Source organism: Onychostoma macrolepis, chromosome 08, assembly GCF_012432095.1.
Source record: "Onychostoma macrolepis isolate SWU-2019 chromosome 08, ASM1243209v1, whole genome shotgun sequence".
Classification (NCBI taxonomy): Eukaryota; Metazoa; Chordata; class Actinopteri; order Cypriniformes; family Cyprinidae; genus Onychostoma; species Onychostoma macrolepis.
Window position 1 is genome coordinate 15290619 of NC_081162.1, and position 19771 is coordinate 15310389.

The 19771-nt window shown below is 34.8% G+C and overlaps 1 protein-coding gene across 4 annotated transcripts; it reads right to left on the bottom strand.

The window, feature by feature from the left end:
• Positions 1-2590: 2590 nt before the first annotated feature.
• slc38a5a (solute carrier family 38 member 5a) lies at positions 2591-18752 on the bottom strand. 4 transcript variants are annotated; one of them, XM_058785779.1, is made up of 17 exons: positions 18573-18752; positions 17215-17323; positions 11710-11844; positions 10839-10923; positions 10243-10358; positions 8607-8680; positions 8411-8503; positions 8203-8284; positions 7703-7785; positions 6351-6409; positions 6106-6234; positions 5928-6007; positions 5722-5822; positions 5473-5588; positions 5236-5380; positions 5047-5150; positions 2591-4967 (listed from the first exon to the last, which is right to left on the bottom strand). In XM_058785779.1, the coding sequence occupies exons 3-17, from the start codon at positions 11772-11774 to the stop codon at positions 4866-4868; spliced, it is 1434 nt and encodes a 477-aa protein (XP_058641762.1). In that variant the 5' UTR covers positions 11775-11844; positions 17215-17323; positions 18573-18752; the 3' UTR covers positions 2591-4865. The 4 variants fall into 4 exon arrangements, with proteins under 4 accessions (XP_058641762.1, XP_058641761.1, XP_058641763.1 ...); XM_058785778.1 differs by lacking the exon at positions 18573-18752 and having other exon boundaries at positions 17215-17382; XM_058785780.1 differs by lacking the exons at positions 17215-17323; positions 18573-18752 and adding an exon at positions 13747-14287.
• Positions 18753-19771: the final 1019 nt, after the last annotated feature.

Consider the following 19771-nt stretch of genomic DNA (forward strand, 5'->3'; position numbering starts at 1 on the left):
ACAACAATTAATGGAAAGCTTGTTCCATTTCACACACAATATGTACATAAAAGACTATACAAAACAACCATACATGCTGACATTTATGATAAAGTAGTTGTTATGTCCAGCAGGAAAAATCTTTAGTCCTGGTCCATGTAAACTCACAAATACTGATGAGGAGTAACACAGATGGGCATAGTATGACCACTGAAACATTTCTGTGAGCTTATTGTTGTTAATGAATTCTGCAGGCCTGTCAATGCTGTGTTATACTGTAGTGACCTTTCAGAAATCAAATGTTTTGCCTCGGAAGACTTGGAATATTAATATTTTTGAATAAATTATGACAGTAGTTGTATCTGCCTGTTATATCTTGTGTTTTATTGACAAATTTAGGGGCAGGGGTTGGGTTATGTGCTCATAATGTGTAAATAATGTAATATAAATAAAACTGTTGTGGCTGTTTACATTGAAAAATCACACCCCAACATATATGCAATAATGGCAATGTTATTACACAATATATAATTTAATTATGACGATAAAATTCCCAGTATGGCGTCGGCATATTGACGCTAAGGGTTTCCTATTTAAAGCAATGGAGGACCCTGCAAGTCGAAAAATGACGCTAAGGGGTACCTATTTAAAGCAATGGAGGACCCTGCAAGTCGAAAAATGACGCTAAGGGTTTCCTATTTAAAGCAATGGAGGACCCTGCAAGTCGAAAAATGACGCTAAGGGTTTCCTATTTAAAGCAATGGAGGACCCTGCAAGTCGAAAAATGACGCTAAGGGTTTCCTATTTAAAGCAATGGAGGACCCTGCAAGTCGAAAAATGACGCTAAGGGTTTCCTATTTAAAGCAATGGAGGACCCTGCAAGTCGAAAAATGACGCTAAGGGTTTCCTATTTAAAGCAATGGAGGACCCTGCAAGTCGAAAAATGACGCTAAGGGTTTCCTATTTAAAGCAATGGAGGACCCTGCAAGTCGAAAAATGACGCTAAGGGTTTCCTATTTAAAGCAATGGAGGACCCTGCAAGTCGAAAAATGACGCTAAGGGTTTCCTATTTAAAGCAATGGAGGACCCTGCAAGTCGAAAAATGACGCTAAGGGTTTCCTATTTAAAGCAATGGAGGACCCTGCAAGTCGAAAAATGACGCTAAGGGTTTCCTATTTAAAGCAATGGAGGACCCTGCAAGTCGAAAAATGACGCTAAGGGTTTCCTATTTAAAGCAATGGAGGACCCTGCAAGTCGAAAAATGACGCTAAGGGTTTCCTATTTAAAGCAATGGAGGACCCTGCAAGTCGAAAAATGACGCTAAGGGTTTCCTATTTAAAGCAATGGAGGACCCTGCAAGTCGAAAAATGACGCTAAGGGTTTCCTATTTAAAGCAATGGAGGACCCTGCAAGTCGAAAAATGACGCTAAGGGGTACCTTGAGCGTCAAAAGCGACGCCAAGTGGTCCTGACCAAGCTTCAATATGTGACGAGTTGGGTGTGAGAATGGGTTGGATCAGCATAGGCTATTTGTGTTTGCGCTGAGAGGAGCTTCAAAGATTTCTACTTGCGTGTTTGTGCAGCGTTGAGTAATGTATCGCAGACATATGTTGATTCCTTGAATGCAATGTTAATCAGAATCCACTCACTGCTCAAAATACTTTTGTTCATTGCTGAGTTATGCACGCTCACAAATGCTCTCGTTATAACAAACAAAGTGTAGATGGTGTAAATAAGAGATTCGTTGTGCAGTGTAGAGAGCTTCATTGATTATAATGGAGTTTTGTGAGATTGCTGAAGTGAGTAACAGCTTTTAAAGATTATTAAAGGTGTTTGTAAATGTGATATTAAATTAATACAACAGCTCAATAAACAATAAGTTATATAAAGTGATGTACATTGTATGACTTTTAACAATATTGCCTGATTTTGCTCTATTTAGTCAAGGAACATAGTTTCAAACAGTCACAGCCGAGTCATGCGCGTCTCCATTCAAACATAGCGGTGTTTCATTTATGAATGAACCTGCGTTTTTAAATGAGTCTAGTGAGTCAGTGATTCAATTACCCACTCATAAAGTGAGTCACTTGCTTCGTTCCTGAATGAATCAGCTGTTCAAACGAATCAGTGATTTACCGCCACCTGTTGGCAGTTTTATTTTATGTTTAAAGTGTCCTTTCAGTTATTTAAATAATTTCAATCAAACAATAGTTCTATATTCAAAATGTTATATTTAAAACATTAATCTCACAACATTGTTATGAATTTAAAACATCCATGCCACCTCTGAGCCTCTCTAAATGTCTGTAAATTTACCTACATGCCACTTTTGTGTTCTTCTGTGCCACCTTTGTAGTGGAAACTAATTTTGTTAAATGATTTCTTTTGATTAGTAACTTATTCTTCTTATTCTACCTGTTCTTATGGAATTTTTTTTTTTTATTAAAAAACGGGGGCACTTCAAATGTGGTCACCCTAGGGCACTACACTGTGTTAATCCGGGCCTGGTCACAGCCACAGAGCGGAGGCGCCAAAACTGAGGAGAATCCGCTTACCGGAAGCTTCCGTCACTCACGTAGATTTACAGAAAATGACCATTGTTTTCAAATAAATAATTTTACATACATATTCCCAACAATTTATTAAGCTTTAAATCACATCTCAAATGACAAGGGATCAACTTATAATCATGTTTATATTCATTAGCCCGTGAACTCATTCTCTCAGACGGCCTGGGTATGGCGCATTCGCAGCTTATATGGACGGAACGTATATATATATATATATATATATATATATATATATAATTTCTTTTTCAGACATCAGTTTAAGTGAGTCAATGAATCATTTAATGAATCTGAATCATTTAGTCAAACGATTCATACTCATTTGGGAATGAAATTGCTCTAGACTGTGTTCGTGATGTTGCAAATACATAAAACATACTCTATATGGATTTTGGTTGGATTTTTTTTTTTTTTTGTACAAAATAGTTTTATATAATAAACCCATCGTTTTTACACAATATTTCAACGTTATTATTCAGGATCAATGTTTTCAACAATACATGTATTTCTAATTATCCACTGCAGAATGCTACAGTTGTTTCCATTTATTTTATGTCAGGCACTTTATAAAAAACAATCATGGGGAAATGTGAATTAAATTAAATGTATTAGGCTTCATTTTCGCTCACCATTCAGGCCCAATCTGTGCAGAAAAAGAATACGTACACAGAATATGTACACTGATGTACAACAATTAATGGAAAGCTTGTTCCATTTCACACACAATATGTACATAAAAGACTATACAAAACAACCATACATGCTGACATTTATGATAAAGTAGTTGTTATGTCCAGCAGGAAAAATCTTTAGTCCTGGTCCATGTAAACTCACAAATACTGATGAGGAGTAACACAGATGGGCATAGTATGACCACTGAAACATTTCTGTGAGCTTATTGTTGTTAATGAATTCTGCAGGCCTGTCAATGCTGTGTTATACTGTAGTGACCTTTCAGAAAAAAAGTTATCAACATCATTCATTGTTCGGCCCGTTTCTGGAGTGGAATTTTTTGTTACTGTAACACAACATGTCACCATGTAAACCACAAATAAATTATTCCAACAACATTTTTCAAGTTTGTTAAAAGTATACTCATTTTCAAGATGTTCAAAAAGTTTTTCCAATTATACAACAAACAAAATGACATACAACATGAAAAATCCCCAACAGTGTCGTGTGTTTCTGGAATACTACTAAATAATTAGTATTCAGACATTTATATTCCTTCTCCTCTCTAAAACAGAGTAAAGAAATGTTGTCATATAACGGTAACGAGAACTGCGCTAAACACTAATTGTGTACTGTAAGACATATTGTACTATAGATTTCATTTCTTTGATGATGCAACGAGACATAAAAATACCAATAAATACAATACATTAACTTCAGGTTCTTCCTCTGACATTTAAGCATTGCGCTTAATGCTGAAGTTCATCACAAAACTGTACACTCTTCCTAATTAAATAATGTTTTTAGAAATGTTGACTAATAGAACTGCCTATTATTCATCAAAAATTAAATTAACTGAAATTCACATACAGTGGGGTCCAAAGGTTTGAGACCAAATTGCATATGTGGGATTCAAAATCAAAATTAACTCTGGAAATAAAATGTTTAAGGATCAGTTTTAGGATAAACAAGAAAACAAAAAAAATATATATTTGAAGATTATGATCAAATTAGTCTATTGTCTAGGATCATCAGATTCTAACATTTCACGTTGATAAAATTGTTTTCAGAATGAAAATTGTATATTAAACCAGAGTTTTCATAATAAAAGATTTTTGGAGCCCAAAATATGCACTATGAGCTGTAAAAACAGACGCTGTAACTGTAAAATTGCTCTGTGTAGAAGGAGGTAGATTTCAAACTGCATGTTTACAACTTTGGCAATATAGACGAGTGAATTCTCATCTCAGTATCACAGTTTTTCACCAGTTTTGTATAGTTTAGGAAGTTCCATTCCATCTGCCAGTCATAACAGCAATACCTTTGTGTGTAAAATTGACTTTCATTAAAAACTCCATAAATAGTTTCAAAATGTTCTTACACCGTGTCTACACCGGATACGAGTGGCGCAGCCCGACACCTGTCGCGTCCAGTGTAGACATCATAGCTCTAATTATTCAAGATCATATGTTTGTTACCACTCTTCTTTGCATTCTTCTTGAATTTAGGTAACTAGCCATTTTTTATTTTGGACATACAGAAATTGAGGAGTTAACGTGTTTGATATCTATCAAACTAAGTGAAATTGAACCTGGTGCAGAGGATGAGTTTCTGTTCTGTATTAGATTTGGTCTTCAGTTGTGCTCTCTCAGTGGCCACCCGACGTCTTCTTTCCGGTGACCCACTCTACTATTATGAACGTAATGCTCATAATCATGAAGATGAAACCCAGTGTCACAAATGCAATCGCCTGGAAAACATAACAGAAAGTGAGAAAAAAAGAAGCCATAGATCTGTGAGAATGAACTTACATTCTGTCTGATTCTCACCTGGATCTTTGGCCGAGATTTCAACGGCTCCTGTTCTTCAGAGACGATGCGAATGTAGAATATTCCCGGAAGAATGAAAATGAGGCTGGGAGCAGATGTGGCACCTAAAACAAAAATCATTCAGCTTAGTTCTGCATTTGTATTATGTTCATGTAACCATTAAATCCTCATGTGGCAGATCTGACTTACCGATGAAGCCGAAGATGTCACGAATGTTGGGGACGAAGATGACGAGCAGGTTGACTAAGAAGAGGAGGCATACAGCGATGGAGATGTGATGCACCCAGTGGAAAGGCTTATCAGGGAAAAGAAGCTGCAAGACGGCACGACGAATCTACAGAAAAACAATGAAGCACTGTCAATACTCAGAGGAATTATACGCAAGCAATAACTAATGAGCCAGGAAAACCAGGAAAATTAAAGTACCGGGAAAAGGACCACGGGAACGGTCAGTGTCACTGCTATCAGCACAGCCAGCCGAACACACAGCATCAGGGTGTCTTTTTTACTGTACATCTCCAGAAGCTCTGGCTTCACATTTCCTACACATATGTAGACACGGTGATTGTTAAACATTTTTCAAATATCACAAACCTTGAAATTTTGGAACTTTGGTTATTTACTGTAAATGCCATAGTTCTAGGTATAGTTTTTTGTTTGTAAAGTTTCTCTTACCATAGAATGTGAGGTAGCCAAAGGTGGCAGTCAGCAGGTACATGACAAACATGGCCAAAATGGAGATATTAGCAACATTTTGCATGCGTTTCTTGCTTGGACTGAAATAACAAGGAGACAAAAAAGCAAATATATCAGTATATTAAAAAAAAAAAATTGATTTTTAAAGCCATTGTGAATGAACAAAAGTGCAATCCCAATCTTACTTTTTGAGTTCTGTGTAAATGGGCAACACTTCAGGGTGACACACAAAAGCAAATGCCATAATGGGAATGGTGAAAGCAGTCTGTGATGAATAAAAAAACATGAAATTAACTGATTAATTTACTGTGTTTAATGTGAAGCATGATAATAATTGTCTAATTTGAAGTTTATATCTCTAACCTCTGGGTTGATAGTTATAAATTTGGCTTCACTCATGTCATTGGCGGAGTTGTATATGCTTTCAGTGGGCACAGTTTCGTTATAGCTGTGTTCATCAGGATACTCTTTGACAAACTTCTTGTAGATGACCTAATAAGACACAATGGAGAGAGAGATGCTTTTATTTGTCATAACTACATGTCAGTCATTATTAATGTAGACCGGTGTTTTTATGTTGTATGTAGGTGGATCGAAAGTGCACTTACAGATATGAGGAAAAAGACCATGCAGCCAAGAGAGAAACCACTGGTGTAGCCCAGATACCCTAAAATAAATGCATAAATACATGATAAATGCATATACATATTCATACCATACCAATGCTAATCCTTTTTCAAGCTCATGCCGAATTCACGTGACCATCTTGAAAATGAGCGAAATCTGCTTAAAAAAAACCTTATCGAAACTCATAATGTAATAAAATGTTCATAATGTAATCATTTTGTCAAAATGTAATAAAATCTTGAGCTCATAATGTAATAACAATTATTACATTATGAGAAATGTATTACATTATAAACTCACCAAAAATATTGTCAAAATATTCTGGGTTCTATAATTCTGACGTTGTTAGAATACATCAGAGAAAAAACACCTAAAATAGGAATATGAATTATAAATGAGTATAATCAGTGTAGGTATAATAAGAAGACTTGTTAAATATAATTAGAATAAACAGCTACAGTAATAGTATTATAGTGAAGAATAAGCAAAAGACAAGTTTATTTTTGTTTTATGTGAAGCAAGGGCGTAGGTTTGATTTTGTCATTGGTGGGCACATAAAGCAGCAGCTCAGTACAAGGGACAGTCAAAATATTTGTTCTGGTATTTAGCCTATGTGTGTATAATATATATATATATATATATATATATATATATATATATATATATATATATATATATATATAAATAAGAGATAGAGATACATATTGAGTGAACATATATGCTTTGCTTAATCTTTTCATGTACATATTAATTCTAAAAATAACTATATGCTTCCTTTTAGAATTCATTTGTTTGTGTGTATGTGTATAAATAGCTTATCTTACATAAAACTATTATTATGTTTTGTGCTCAAATTTATTGTATTGAAAGATAACTATCATATTGTAAACATTTTTAATACTTTATAAGTTGCCACAGTGTGTTCATAATGTAATACATTTCTCATACAATAACCTATTTCATTATGTGAAAAATTGTTATTACACTGAAAATGTATTATTACATTATGAGCTCAAGATTTTATTACATTGAGAAAATTGTTACATTATAAACATTTTATTACAATAATAATGTAATTCTTCTTACATTATGTGCAGTTATTACATTAATCGTGTTGAATCCTTCGCCCGTGAAATTTCACAGAGCAACGGTAAATGTTAAACTTAATCAGTAAATGTTGAATTTACAAGCGTCGTTTGGTACACTCAACACAGATCTTTAATGCAGATGTGTAAATGTTTGATTGTGATTATTATGAAATATAATGGAATGACAAATGACAAGAGGCAGAAAACAAAATGAAAGAATGAGAGGAAAGGAGGCAGGAACCTACCAAGTCGTTTCATCAATGTCAGGGGAAGAATGGCGAATACACTAACGATAATGATGAGATACCTCCCATCAACAAACCAGTAACTGACAAAGAGAAGAAATGTAAATGTTTTGTCAGAAGGAGTGATATGATTATGAAAAGCAGTCAGAATGAGAGTATGTTTTAGCCGCATGCACAGACATGAAAATGAACTACAGTGAGGTTCAAAGTCACTTTGGAATTTAAGAAGGATCCAAATTGTGCTTCAGTGGAAGCAGAGAACATCTGACCTTTGATACAAAGGATTTCACATGCTCAATGTCACAAATTTGCTTATTTGAATTAGTGACCTTGAAATAGTCTATGTTTAGATTGAATAGTAATCTATAGTGCAAAATAGTTCTCACTTATTTTACATCAGGTTTATTTGTGTTATCTTTTTTCGGAATCTTAAAACTTTTACAGTTTTGAACCTCACTGTATCCGGCACATCAGGATCAGTACTGTGTTCTGGTACTCACTCTGAGCTATCTGGCATTTCCAGAAGACCCTGAATAATATGAGGTAACTCTATTTTCACAATAAACAGGTAACTGGACATTGCTGTTGGATCAAAAAAAGAAACATTGAGTGTTGTACTACATCTGTATTCAGTGCTCATATTGCTTTAAGTGGTTATTGGTTGACATTGTGAGCAATTACCGAAATTTATAATACATTTAATTTTACCTCCAATGTTGTGCAGTGTTATAATGCATGCTGCTAAGATTTTCCCAGGTCGACCAAATGCATGGTTCCCGAGCTGTTCATATGCACGGATCCCTAAACACACAAACAAACAGAATGGAAAGTCAAGATGCATTTTTAACATAGAGTGTAATGTTATCAGGAGTGTCTTTAGAGATAAAAAAGAAAATGTTCTCACCAACCACTCCTGCACTCTTCAGAAGCAGGTGTATGGAGTAGGCAGAGAGGATAGCTATGCATATCAACAGGAATCTGCAAATAGGTTACACAAATAATGAAACTAGATAAGCAACAACAGCAAAAAGCAACTTCCCATGTAGACTGCAGGAATAGTTCACCCAAACTTATTTTCATCTTAATTTAACCACCTCATTTTGTTCCAATCCCGTATGTCTTTCTGTCTTTGGTGGAGTAAAAATGAAAGTCAAAGAGTTTCAAAACAAAACTGGATTCCACTGAAAATCACTGTATATAAAAAAAAAAATATATATATATTTTTTTTTTAGGTTCCACAGAAGAAAGTCAGGTTTGAAACAACATAAGGGTTAGAAAATTATGATAGAATTTAAATTTTTGGGTGACTTTCAGTTTAATAACCTGCATATATGGATATTCAGTAAAATCTTTTCCCCACAACATTGTTTCTTATAGATTGTCAGACTCATCAGCCGGTCATTTGACTTTCAGTAGTGCTTACTTAATCATGATTAGGTGGCACAAACTGCAGTTTGACTAGGGATATTATCACCAGTCGACAAGGAGATGACAGAGGAGACACAAATCTAACCTCTAATCTCATTAATAACGCATTAGACAAGCTGGGAGTGCATTTCTTTAGAGTACAACAACACCGTCACACACACACACACACGAAAAAAAAAAAAAAAGACTAGTAAAGGCATGCAAAATAACAAGTCAATGACGTGTACTATTACTTTCCCCTATTTGCATATTGCTGAATGTTTTGATTGGCAGGAAGTTTTTTTGTTGTTGTTTTTTTTTTAGCTGTTGAGACCGAAACTATACTAGAAAACTTTTTTCTTTTTTTCTTCTCTCTTTTTTTGTACAAGCTGCTTGAAAAGCCTGGCTGAGCTAGACAGACAGACAGACAGACAGACAGACAGGCTTTGCTTTGATTACAGATTACAGCAAGCTATTTATAACCCTCTCAGGTCTGATCTGTGAGCTGTGCGTGTCCGTGTGTCACATCATAGACAAACACAGTGACATTTAAGCTCCCTAGTACACAAATAAAACCCTGTCATTCACAAGGATTAGCAATTGCATTTCTTCTATCAAGGAGCATAGTTCTATTTTGTTGTTGCTTTATAGTGTCAGAACTTGATAATTCAACCTAGCACTGGATTTGTAAGGAACATGGTACGTGGAGGCAGTGAAATTGAAAGAATTAATTTTTAGGAATGGGTTTGCCCAACATGCAAATATTTGAGTTTGTATTGACTTAGCATGTAAGGCTGTTTATAAGGTTGGCTGTGACTGGCACATGTACGTGACAGAGGCACGCTGGAGTATGGCTATATGCCTGCAGTTAAATGTAGATGGACACAAAGAAGCCTTAATCCTCGGTCAGACATGCATATGGATCACACGCATTCCCTCCATACTAACTGAAGCTAATGAATAAAACACAGCCAAATGCCACATACCAGAAAGACTAGAGGGCTCTTCAACTCACGATTTACACACAGTCATTTTTACTATCATACCTTCAATAACCTTTATTTTTTATTATGTATTTATACCATAAATCAACCTAAATGCAAATGCTTGATTGGAAGTGTAGTTGGACTTACACAAAAAGGATGATTCCGGTGTTGGCCATGGCATAAGCCAGTCCCAGAATTCCACTGCCCATAATGGCGTTACTGAGGTTGAAAATAGACATTCCAAAAGAAGTCTTTCCCTCGAACTGCAATAAAAGATGAATGGCCTATTAGTCATGAATTGTATATCTATTTATCTGAATAGGTTCTTTTACCTTAAATAGTAGATTCACTTTTCCTGTGTATTAACTCCACAAACAAATATTAAGACTGAGTAGTTAGAAGTTCTTCGTACTGTTACACATTATACTTAACTGTAATATAGAGCAGTGATTTTCAGTCCTGTTCCTCGGGACCCACTGCTCTGCACATTTTGCATGTCTCCCTTATCTGACACACTCATTTGAGTTCATGGAGCTCTTTCCTAATGAGCTGATGATCTGAATCAGGTGTGTAAATTAGGGAGACATGCAAAATGTGCAGAGCTGTGGGTCCCCAGGAACAAGTTTGAAAACCACTGATATAGAGTGTCTATGTTTGTGAGTCTTTTACATCACTCTAATCAGTTTCACCCAGCCTTATAGAGTATGTTTTTGTGAAGGCAGTTCTGAAATCTGGATACTCACATCTGTAAACTGAGTCTCTGTATTTCCATTGCTCTTATTGGGGAGGAAAATATCACCATCTGTCATGTTTTCAAGGGCATCAAATCTGTGTAATATAAGCAAAATTATTTAAAAAAGTTTTTTGCAAAATAACAATGATACATTTGAATTGCTCTGTTTTGAGCTCTATTTCATCTTGCATTGGAAATGTTTTTAAAAATGCAGGGAATGACGCAGCTACTGAATCACTTTTTGACCTTTTAGCAGGCGAGGACCCTTAAGATATAAGATTTATTTGTAATTGCATTAATGCAGCAGGTTTGTGAATGCTGTATTAATAAATGCATATAAAACAGCAGTTGCAAGCTCAAATTACCTACTGGATTGTTTTTAATTTAAAAAAATTTGTTCATTTAATTGTTAATAAAGCTGAAATTAAATAAAATATTAGATGATAACATACTGATTACTAACTGATACTAACGGAAATCAAATTAAAACTAAATATTTAAATTATACTTTATTAAAAATGAAAACTTAATAAAAATGACAACATAAATTACTAGAAATTACACTAAAATTAAAATGGAATAGAAAATATAAAAATTAAAAGGTAATTTAAAATATTAATAAAAATACTGATTTGGTTTAATAATATTATATATAAAATACATATGAGATAACATTATTGGCTAAACCAACATGCAAGTGAAAATTGACTTGAGGTCTGATTTAATGATAGTCTATTAACACCTGAGTTTAAAAACAAAGCTTTGCTTTAAGCAGAAAAGGTTACAAACTAAAAGATATGATGTCATGTAAAATTTGCGAACTTTTAAAGCAGTAACTTTTTTTCTGAGATAGTTCCTCTTGTGTTGATGTTGAAACGTACCCATTCTCAGGAATTTTGTCAGGGCTGAGATCATGGTGACCGTTTGATGCTTTCTGTAGTTCCATTTTAAACAGTACAACCCTTAACAATCCACCAAAGAACGCTGTCCGCGTGGTCAGGTTCTGTAAACACAATCTGAAACACAGAAAAAAGTTCTAGGATAAATGATCATTTTACTGACAACTGAAATCACTGTGAAGCGTGAGGGCTTTGCTGAAAAAAATGTCCAAAATGTCCAAAATCTAAAACATAAATTGCAGATACATGCTCAGATCCACTTAAGAAATGAGATCAGTGACAATCACTTGTTAGATATTTCTTAATTATGTGCAACAGGACCATAACCTTCATGTAAATAATATCAAGGTCGAGGAGAAGGCAGGGGAAAAGTAATGGTAAAAACATTCTTCAGAGCATTACTGCATGCTAAAAACACCTAATGGACAGATTAGCCTTGATAGAAAACAGCTGTGAGTGTCTGTGTGTGTATTTTCCCCCTTCATCATCAAATTCAGGCTGGTAAGTTAGTTGTGGGCGGTACTCTGCAGCTCTGTGTTTTTAAAGCTTGATTACTGTAAACAAAGTAAAAATACACTATAATTTTAATATGTGGGAGGTGCAATTACATGCAGGATAAAGCTAGTAGAGTAGTAACCTAAAACTAAATATATATTCAGATCTTCCCAAATAAGTAAGGTATCATGCTATTGTGAATTCAACTGACTGTTTTCACACAGGTTTCCTTTACATGATTGCCATTGATCAGGTGAATGGATAACTCCGCCTCCAAATTCTTCATTTTGTTTGAGCCATTGTTGCTGTGTTTAGCTGGTCGGGATGCTTAACCAGGAGGTCAATGTTTTACTGGTTAGCATGGCCCTATGGTAACAGCTTTCTTGAAGTATTACAGGCCTATAGGTCAACTATTTAACCATTACAAATTACAATCAAGTACTTAATATGTGATTAAGTACATTACATTATTTAAAATGTGAAGTAAAACTTTTAATTTGACAAAGTGCACAAACAGAGTCATGAAAATAATAATAGTAATAATAATAGTATATTTTCTGCAAGTACATTTAAAAACAGAAAACTTTTTTAACAATTTGAAGTACACTAAAGTGCACACTGAATACAATTTAAGTGCTCTTCTCTTTCACAAGGGTAATTAAGCATGAAGCTATAGTGATGATGGACACACCACAGTGTGAGCCGTATGTTATGATTACAAATAAACCAAGAATTGTATGTGTATATCATATAGGCATTTTTTAGTACAAATAGCATGGCTGATGCAACTTTTCTTAAGTTTGCACGCTCTGCATCACTAGGAAACATTGTGAAAAATGCGCCAGTTCTTGTAGGTCAGGAAATACTTAAGTCTTAATCTGTCATTCAGGATACTGGCAGTAGCCTTATTAGGGAAAATGTCTGTATTCATTCTGTGCTTTATTTGGGTTTTGACGCCGAATTCCCCGAATACTTTAAGTCTTGCCAAAAGCTTGGCAAGCTCAGAGCCTCAGTCTTTAGTGGACAAGTTACTAGCAAAATAAGTCAGTGAATATAAAATATACTTTATTTGCTTTAGAGCCACAAATTAATTAATGGCCCATTCAAAACACTATATTTTAAGACCACCATCATACTCTGTACAATCTATTATGTGCTTGTTTAAAGTAATAGCAAGACAAGAGATATACAGTTCAACTGAATTGTACTTTAACAGTGTTCCATCATCCATAATGTACAATATGTCTATGGAAAAGAGGTTAATGCAAAAGTTAGTGCTCATGACAAACCATCAACTCACTGCCAAAATGAACAACTGGTGTGAAATCAATTATTAAGTGAATAAAACATCTTACAGAAACTGTAAAACAAAGGAAGTTAATCCTGTGAGGCAAGTCTTGGCCACATGACTCCTGTCTGATGCAAGACTTTATCTGTATTGAAACAGATTGAACCTCCCTACACACCCTTATTTAAACACACGCTTGTAATCCAGCAGGAAGTGGATGTTGAGAAAGTACTCACCACTACGGGATAAAGAGAAACCTTGAGAAATTTCAAAAGTCTCTAAGTGTAGCTATATGGTATCCTGAGGTCAGAGAGTCCTCATTCATTCGTTTGTTTCCGTGTTGCCTTGAGAAGCTGTCCAGCTTATGTGAGAACACATTCAGAGCTCACCTGTATCCTGAGACGGGGAGGGGAGGAGATTAACTCCTGCGGAGGAGTGGACATGTGTTTATGTTTAGAGACACCCTTGCACGAGTCCACCATCTTAACACTCTCATATACGTTAAAAATAGTAAATTGGCAGAGGTTTTTTATGTATGTGTTCGCTTATACATGAATACAAATTATAAAAGACATTCAGGCATTAGAGCACTGAAGAATGGTCACGTTGGAAATGTTTAACAATTTGGGGGATTGTTTAATATGGGTGAAGTATAAACTTGGGTAAAGGGTTATAAAGTATGTGGGAGAAGGCAGGGGATTGTGGGTAAGTGTGTGTGTTGTTGTGATAAGTAATGGGATTAGAAGATCAGTGCTTTTTAAGGTTAACTGCAAGCACTTGCTCTGTAAGGCAAACACCATTAGACATTGTACACTATGTTAAGCAAACATGCTGATTTTTTGTCACAATTTAAAGTCATTCAAGGCCTAATCTTGTCAAGCCTCAAGGTTTACTGAGTCTAAACAATAAAAAAAATTAAAAAACAGATACCTGTAACTTATATTGGGTTTCTTCTTTAGTTTGAAACTAGTCACGATCTTGAAAAGAATGATGCTACTCAACACAGCATCATAACATGTCACCGGATAAACGACAGACTTCTCAATGCACTGAGATATTTGTTGTGCTAAATATTTGCAGAAAAACTTCAATGTTTCACCAGTCAATTCAATCAAGAAAACCGTATGTGTTTTTCTCTGTGGGGATGCTCAACTGAGTCTTTTCTTTTCTTGTCCTCTGCGTCCCACAATGCATTCCGAACAAACCGCGATGCTGCATTTTTGTCCAGGCATTATAGTTATCTTCTCCATTGGTTATTAAGAGACTAAAATGAAATAAAATGAAACTAAAATGAAATGAAACTTTCTGTAAATGCCCACTCAATAGGAAAGAGATGTACACAAAAACATTGTCTTGGCTTATATTAAGGTAGCCCCTTGTTTATTTATGTATGCATTTATGTATGTATTAATTTGACATTTTCTATAAGCACCTCACTATTTGTTGAAAAAGTAAAAAATAAAAAACAAATCTCTCTCATTAATCTTTATTATATAATAGGCCACTGATTCTCAAAGTGTGGTACATATAAATTAATGTTAAAACACTTTTAAAAAGTTTGCAAGGTGGCTAAATGATGCCTGTTAATTTTTTTTATCAAGTACTGTACATTTTCACTTTACATTTAAGTACAGTACAGTGTTTTTTTTTACTTTTTAAGTACAGTATATTTTATTTAACTTTTAGGTACAGACCATTTTAATTTAATCATTTAAGTTTTTTATTTACTTGTATGTAAGCACAGTGCTGTGTTAATGATTTAAAGTGGCCGACAATAATACCTATTCCTATTAGGAATAAAACTGCCTTGTTATTGAACTGTGCAGAGTTGTAGCTGAATAATTAGGCATGATACTACGCTACTGTATTTTAATGTTGGTCATTATGGTGGTACTTGGAGAGCCAAATATTTTCTGAGGTGGTACTTGGTGTAAAAAGTTTCAGAACCACTGCAATAGACTATTTGCAATAAAAACTTGAGCAAAATATTTGACTAAATAAAATCATGAACCATGTCAGATGATAAATATTTGGCTGGCCAAATGTAAGCATGGTTTGGCGGGAATTGAAATTATACTTATCAAAGTATTGTTGTCTTTATTCTTTATTTACGGTTGTTCAATATTTGTTTTTGTTTCAAAATGTTTCATTTTAAACATAATAGCATACAATAATGCATTAGTGGAAATATTTATATTCACAGTGATTACCATGTCAATAATGAAAACAGAATATGTATTTAATGTTCAGTAATGCTTGATTGGACGTCATGTTGTCACGTATATTGTGGTTTCAAAGACATGAACGATGCAGAATTACCAAATACAGCTACTGTATTAAAGGCCAGGAATCTTCACTAAGACTATACACCATGTAGCACAAGACGTAATCCTGGTATGTGTTCTGTAAATCCATTTAAGGACAGCAAAAGTATACATTTTAAAGGAGTAATAAAGAAAACAAAGGCAAAGTATGGAAGACAGTATTCAAACACACACACACACACACTCAAGGTATTATGCCAGTGTTTGCGGACACGTGGCCATTTGGCCACAGTGTTTACTTTTAGATATAATAAAAAGATTGATATTATGTTTATCGTCATCAAACAGGATGTTCTCACACAAAGACTAGCATCTTGACAGGAACTAGCTGTCATGTAACTAGCATGTGAACTATACCACATGTGGGCCTCACTCACAGTAAGCTATTATTGTAATGCCTTGTGGGTAAAGCATAGCTTTACACAGGACTCAAACACTAGATGCTATAAAGTCTAATGGCCTATACTTATTATATTGGAGGAAACATAATCTATTGTTATTTTCTGGTAACTTGCCTAAGACATGTCAAATTCTGAGAAATTCAGTTGAACAATATCAGCGATCAAGATAAACTTTGTGATATCTCACAAGAACAGACTCTTCAAGAAATGCCTCTGTCAACATTAACTGAAACAGTATACCCGGCCACGAAGTACCATTATGTACCGTTAACGTTAAACACCTTTATGCCAAAGTGGAACTGAAATCCTACAGGTATGACTCATTTTAAACCAGTAAAGTGGCTTTTGACGCTCTGAATGTATGTGAAAAATGTACTGCACAGTGGAAATGTGGTGCATTGTATAATGTTCAATCTTATTCCAACATTTCAACCTCTTTTCACCCCACATCCTGTCTACATCTCATGTGAATCTGACGTTTGTGTGTGAGTATTTGAGAATAAGAGCGAGAAAACGCTTAGTGATAAATATGTCAATTCATAATCCATATCAACCAAGTGCCACTGTAGACAAGGGATATTCAAATTTAAGTCTATTTTAGAATCTAGATATACTGTACATGCATGCTAGTCTGTATAACAGCAGCCATTACAATACTGAATGAGAAATATACAATAATTCTACTATGATTAAATGGAGAAACCGTGTACAGGTCCATGTGAACCTACAGACAAGTGTGTGATTATTCTCTGAGCTGCTTCTGTCATGAATTATTGCTGCTTTCAGCTAGATGCCATGTGGCACATGGTCTTACTTCCTTCTCAGAGAAGTCCTCATGATGCTAACAATTAATTAAGAAACAAATTAATTATTAACTAGTGACTCTATATAAAGAAACCATTAGACAACTGTTCACTATGTTGTTTGTACTGACATATACTGTTGAGAGATTTTATGAGAGATAATGTAGTTTTCTTACCTTTTAATACTTTAAGTAAAAATCTTCAATGTAGGGAACAAACGGATCTTCCAGCGTATATAAAAAGAGAAAAATGATGGTTTGATACTCCTAGATGGTTCTTGAGTATCTAATACAGACAGATATTAGGGAGAGAGAGAGAACTTGAAGGGCAGAAACGTGGTAGCATTTAAGCCACACCTTTAATTCTAAAAGAGCGGGACTTCCAGTTTGTCCCGCCCGCTTTTCTCAAGTCAGTTTTTCTGAATCTCACTTCTCTTTCTTTCCATTTGTGTGTGCATACCAGCAGCCAAGAAGTGAGCTAAATCGGACAAAACTTCATTCTGAAGACATCTGATTCTTGATTGGCAGAATAAAATGGGTTAAAGTTTTGGGTTTTAGACAAAACAAAGCATGGAAAATTGTATCAACATTCAATTAAAAAATATTAAAGCCACATTCTCCGTTTAATTAAGGGCATCATCCAGGAATGTGATGTGTAAATTTTCATTGTGAACATTACTCACACTATTCATGGTATAGAATAGTGCATAAATATGTGAATTGGGACACACCTCTGCTGTTGCATTTTTACTGTTTTGGCTTTGTAAGGCAGAACAGCAAAGGAATGTCACGCTTCTAAAGTCACGCAGACAAACAGTAGGGTTGTAGAAGACACAGTCCCTCTGAAGTGACTTGCTCAAAGGCACAGTGGTGAAAAAGGCTCTCTGAAACCCCTTAAGGAAATCATCACCCCTTAAGGCGTCTTGTCAGAATCCCCCAAAACACCTTTTCACTAGTTCTTCTGTTTACCTATTTGTATTTAATTGTTTTCAAGATATTTTGCCTTTTAAACTCAAAGTTCTTCATGCAGAGAAAGGTGATATTTTAACACTCCCATGCAGTTCTTATGTAGGCTGTCATTTAACATGATAAAAAAGGGTGTATGGTAATTGATCCAGATTCCCCCTTGAAACCGATTTGAAACCTAGACGTTTCAAGTCCTAATTATTTAAGGATCATCTTCATTTTCACAATTTTCTTGACATGTTAAATTTGCTAAAAGCAGAGTTCTCTCATCAGCATAATAAGAAGCATGCATCTAACATTTAAATGTAAATGTAATTTATCATACTGGTACACTTTTACAAAAGCTGTCACTGGGGTGGCAGCTACCCTCTTGAAAGGTACTTACATTTGGGTACTGATATGTACACATATCATACACTGATATGTAGGTACTGATATGTACACTTTAGGTATTAATATTTACCTTCAGGGTACTAATATTGTACTCTTTAAATGTACCTTTTGAAAGGGTACCGCCCAAGACTTGTACCTTTTTTCTGAGAGTGTAAAGTTCTGCTGCTGTACCTCACCTGTCCGGGAGTGTGTTGAACAGTCATGCTGATCTGGTCACCCAGCACCACTGGTCACTAGCACGTTGTGGTTTGGATGATGATCTAGTGTCCATACTTCTTTGTACAATAGCGCCCTCGGATGGTGATGTGTTAAATTATATTTGTTACCACAGCAGCGGTTTCATTCACAGTTGCCAAATCCGCGTATTTTACGCGACTTTGGGCTTCTTTTTTTGTAAAGTTGCGGGAAAAAAATCTCTGGTCGCGGTTTTTTGGGCTTATTTAAAAAAATATGGTTGCTTGCAGTGCATTGATTGACACTCTGTCTGCTCGCAGTTAATAGTCAACCAGTGCAATAATATAAGTGCCGTAGCGTAATTTCCCAAATGTTCCGCCCCCTCATTGGAGAAAAACCACATTCAAAAAGAAGGCGCGTGACGCTGTAATCCAAGCGATGATTGAAGTAGACGTAGAGCAGTGGGAGGGATGACTTTCTTTTAGCCTAATTTTTATAATGTTTTTGTAATGTATTATCACGGGCTGTAATAAAAAACAAGTAGTCATATCCTAATACTGAGTAAATACATTTGGTTCGAATAGCCTGGTATGGCAAGATGTCTTCAAATGTATTTCTTTTTTTAACATTTAAATTTAGACCACATTATTAGATTACCTTTTGACTTCATGAATACAATTAAATGACAGCTTATTGATTTTTAAATCTTTTTTATAATCTTTTTAATAATATTATAGAATATTTTCTTTTTTAATATAATATATATTATAATTTAATATAATATTTAATATATTTTTCTATAATATTTATGTCGCATTTTGTTTTTTTATGTCATTTATTTGATAGTTATGTATACATTATTTTATTTTAAATGGAAGAAAAACCTGTTTTTCACCTCAAAATAAAGCACTTTCCCTCTGTACATGGCTGTGGGGACGAGCGGTTTTGTGGTGCTGGGAATTCTTTATAATTAATTAAAAACAAATATTGCCACATTGATGGCTCAAGAAGGTGTAATTGTTCAAATATTGTTCCATTGTTTCATTTTAAAATATATTTAAAAAAAAAAAAAAAATTGTACCCAAGTGTTTTTCAAGTGTAATATTTCTAAGGCTAGGGACAGAAAAATTGACATTTCCATAGAATGACCCCTATATATTTTAGGCTATAAATATGTGGCTATGTTACAGCTCCCCTTTGA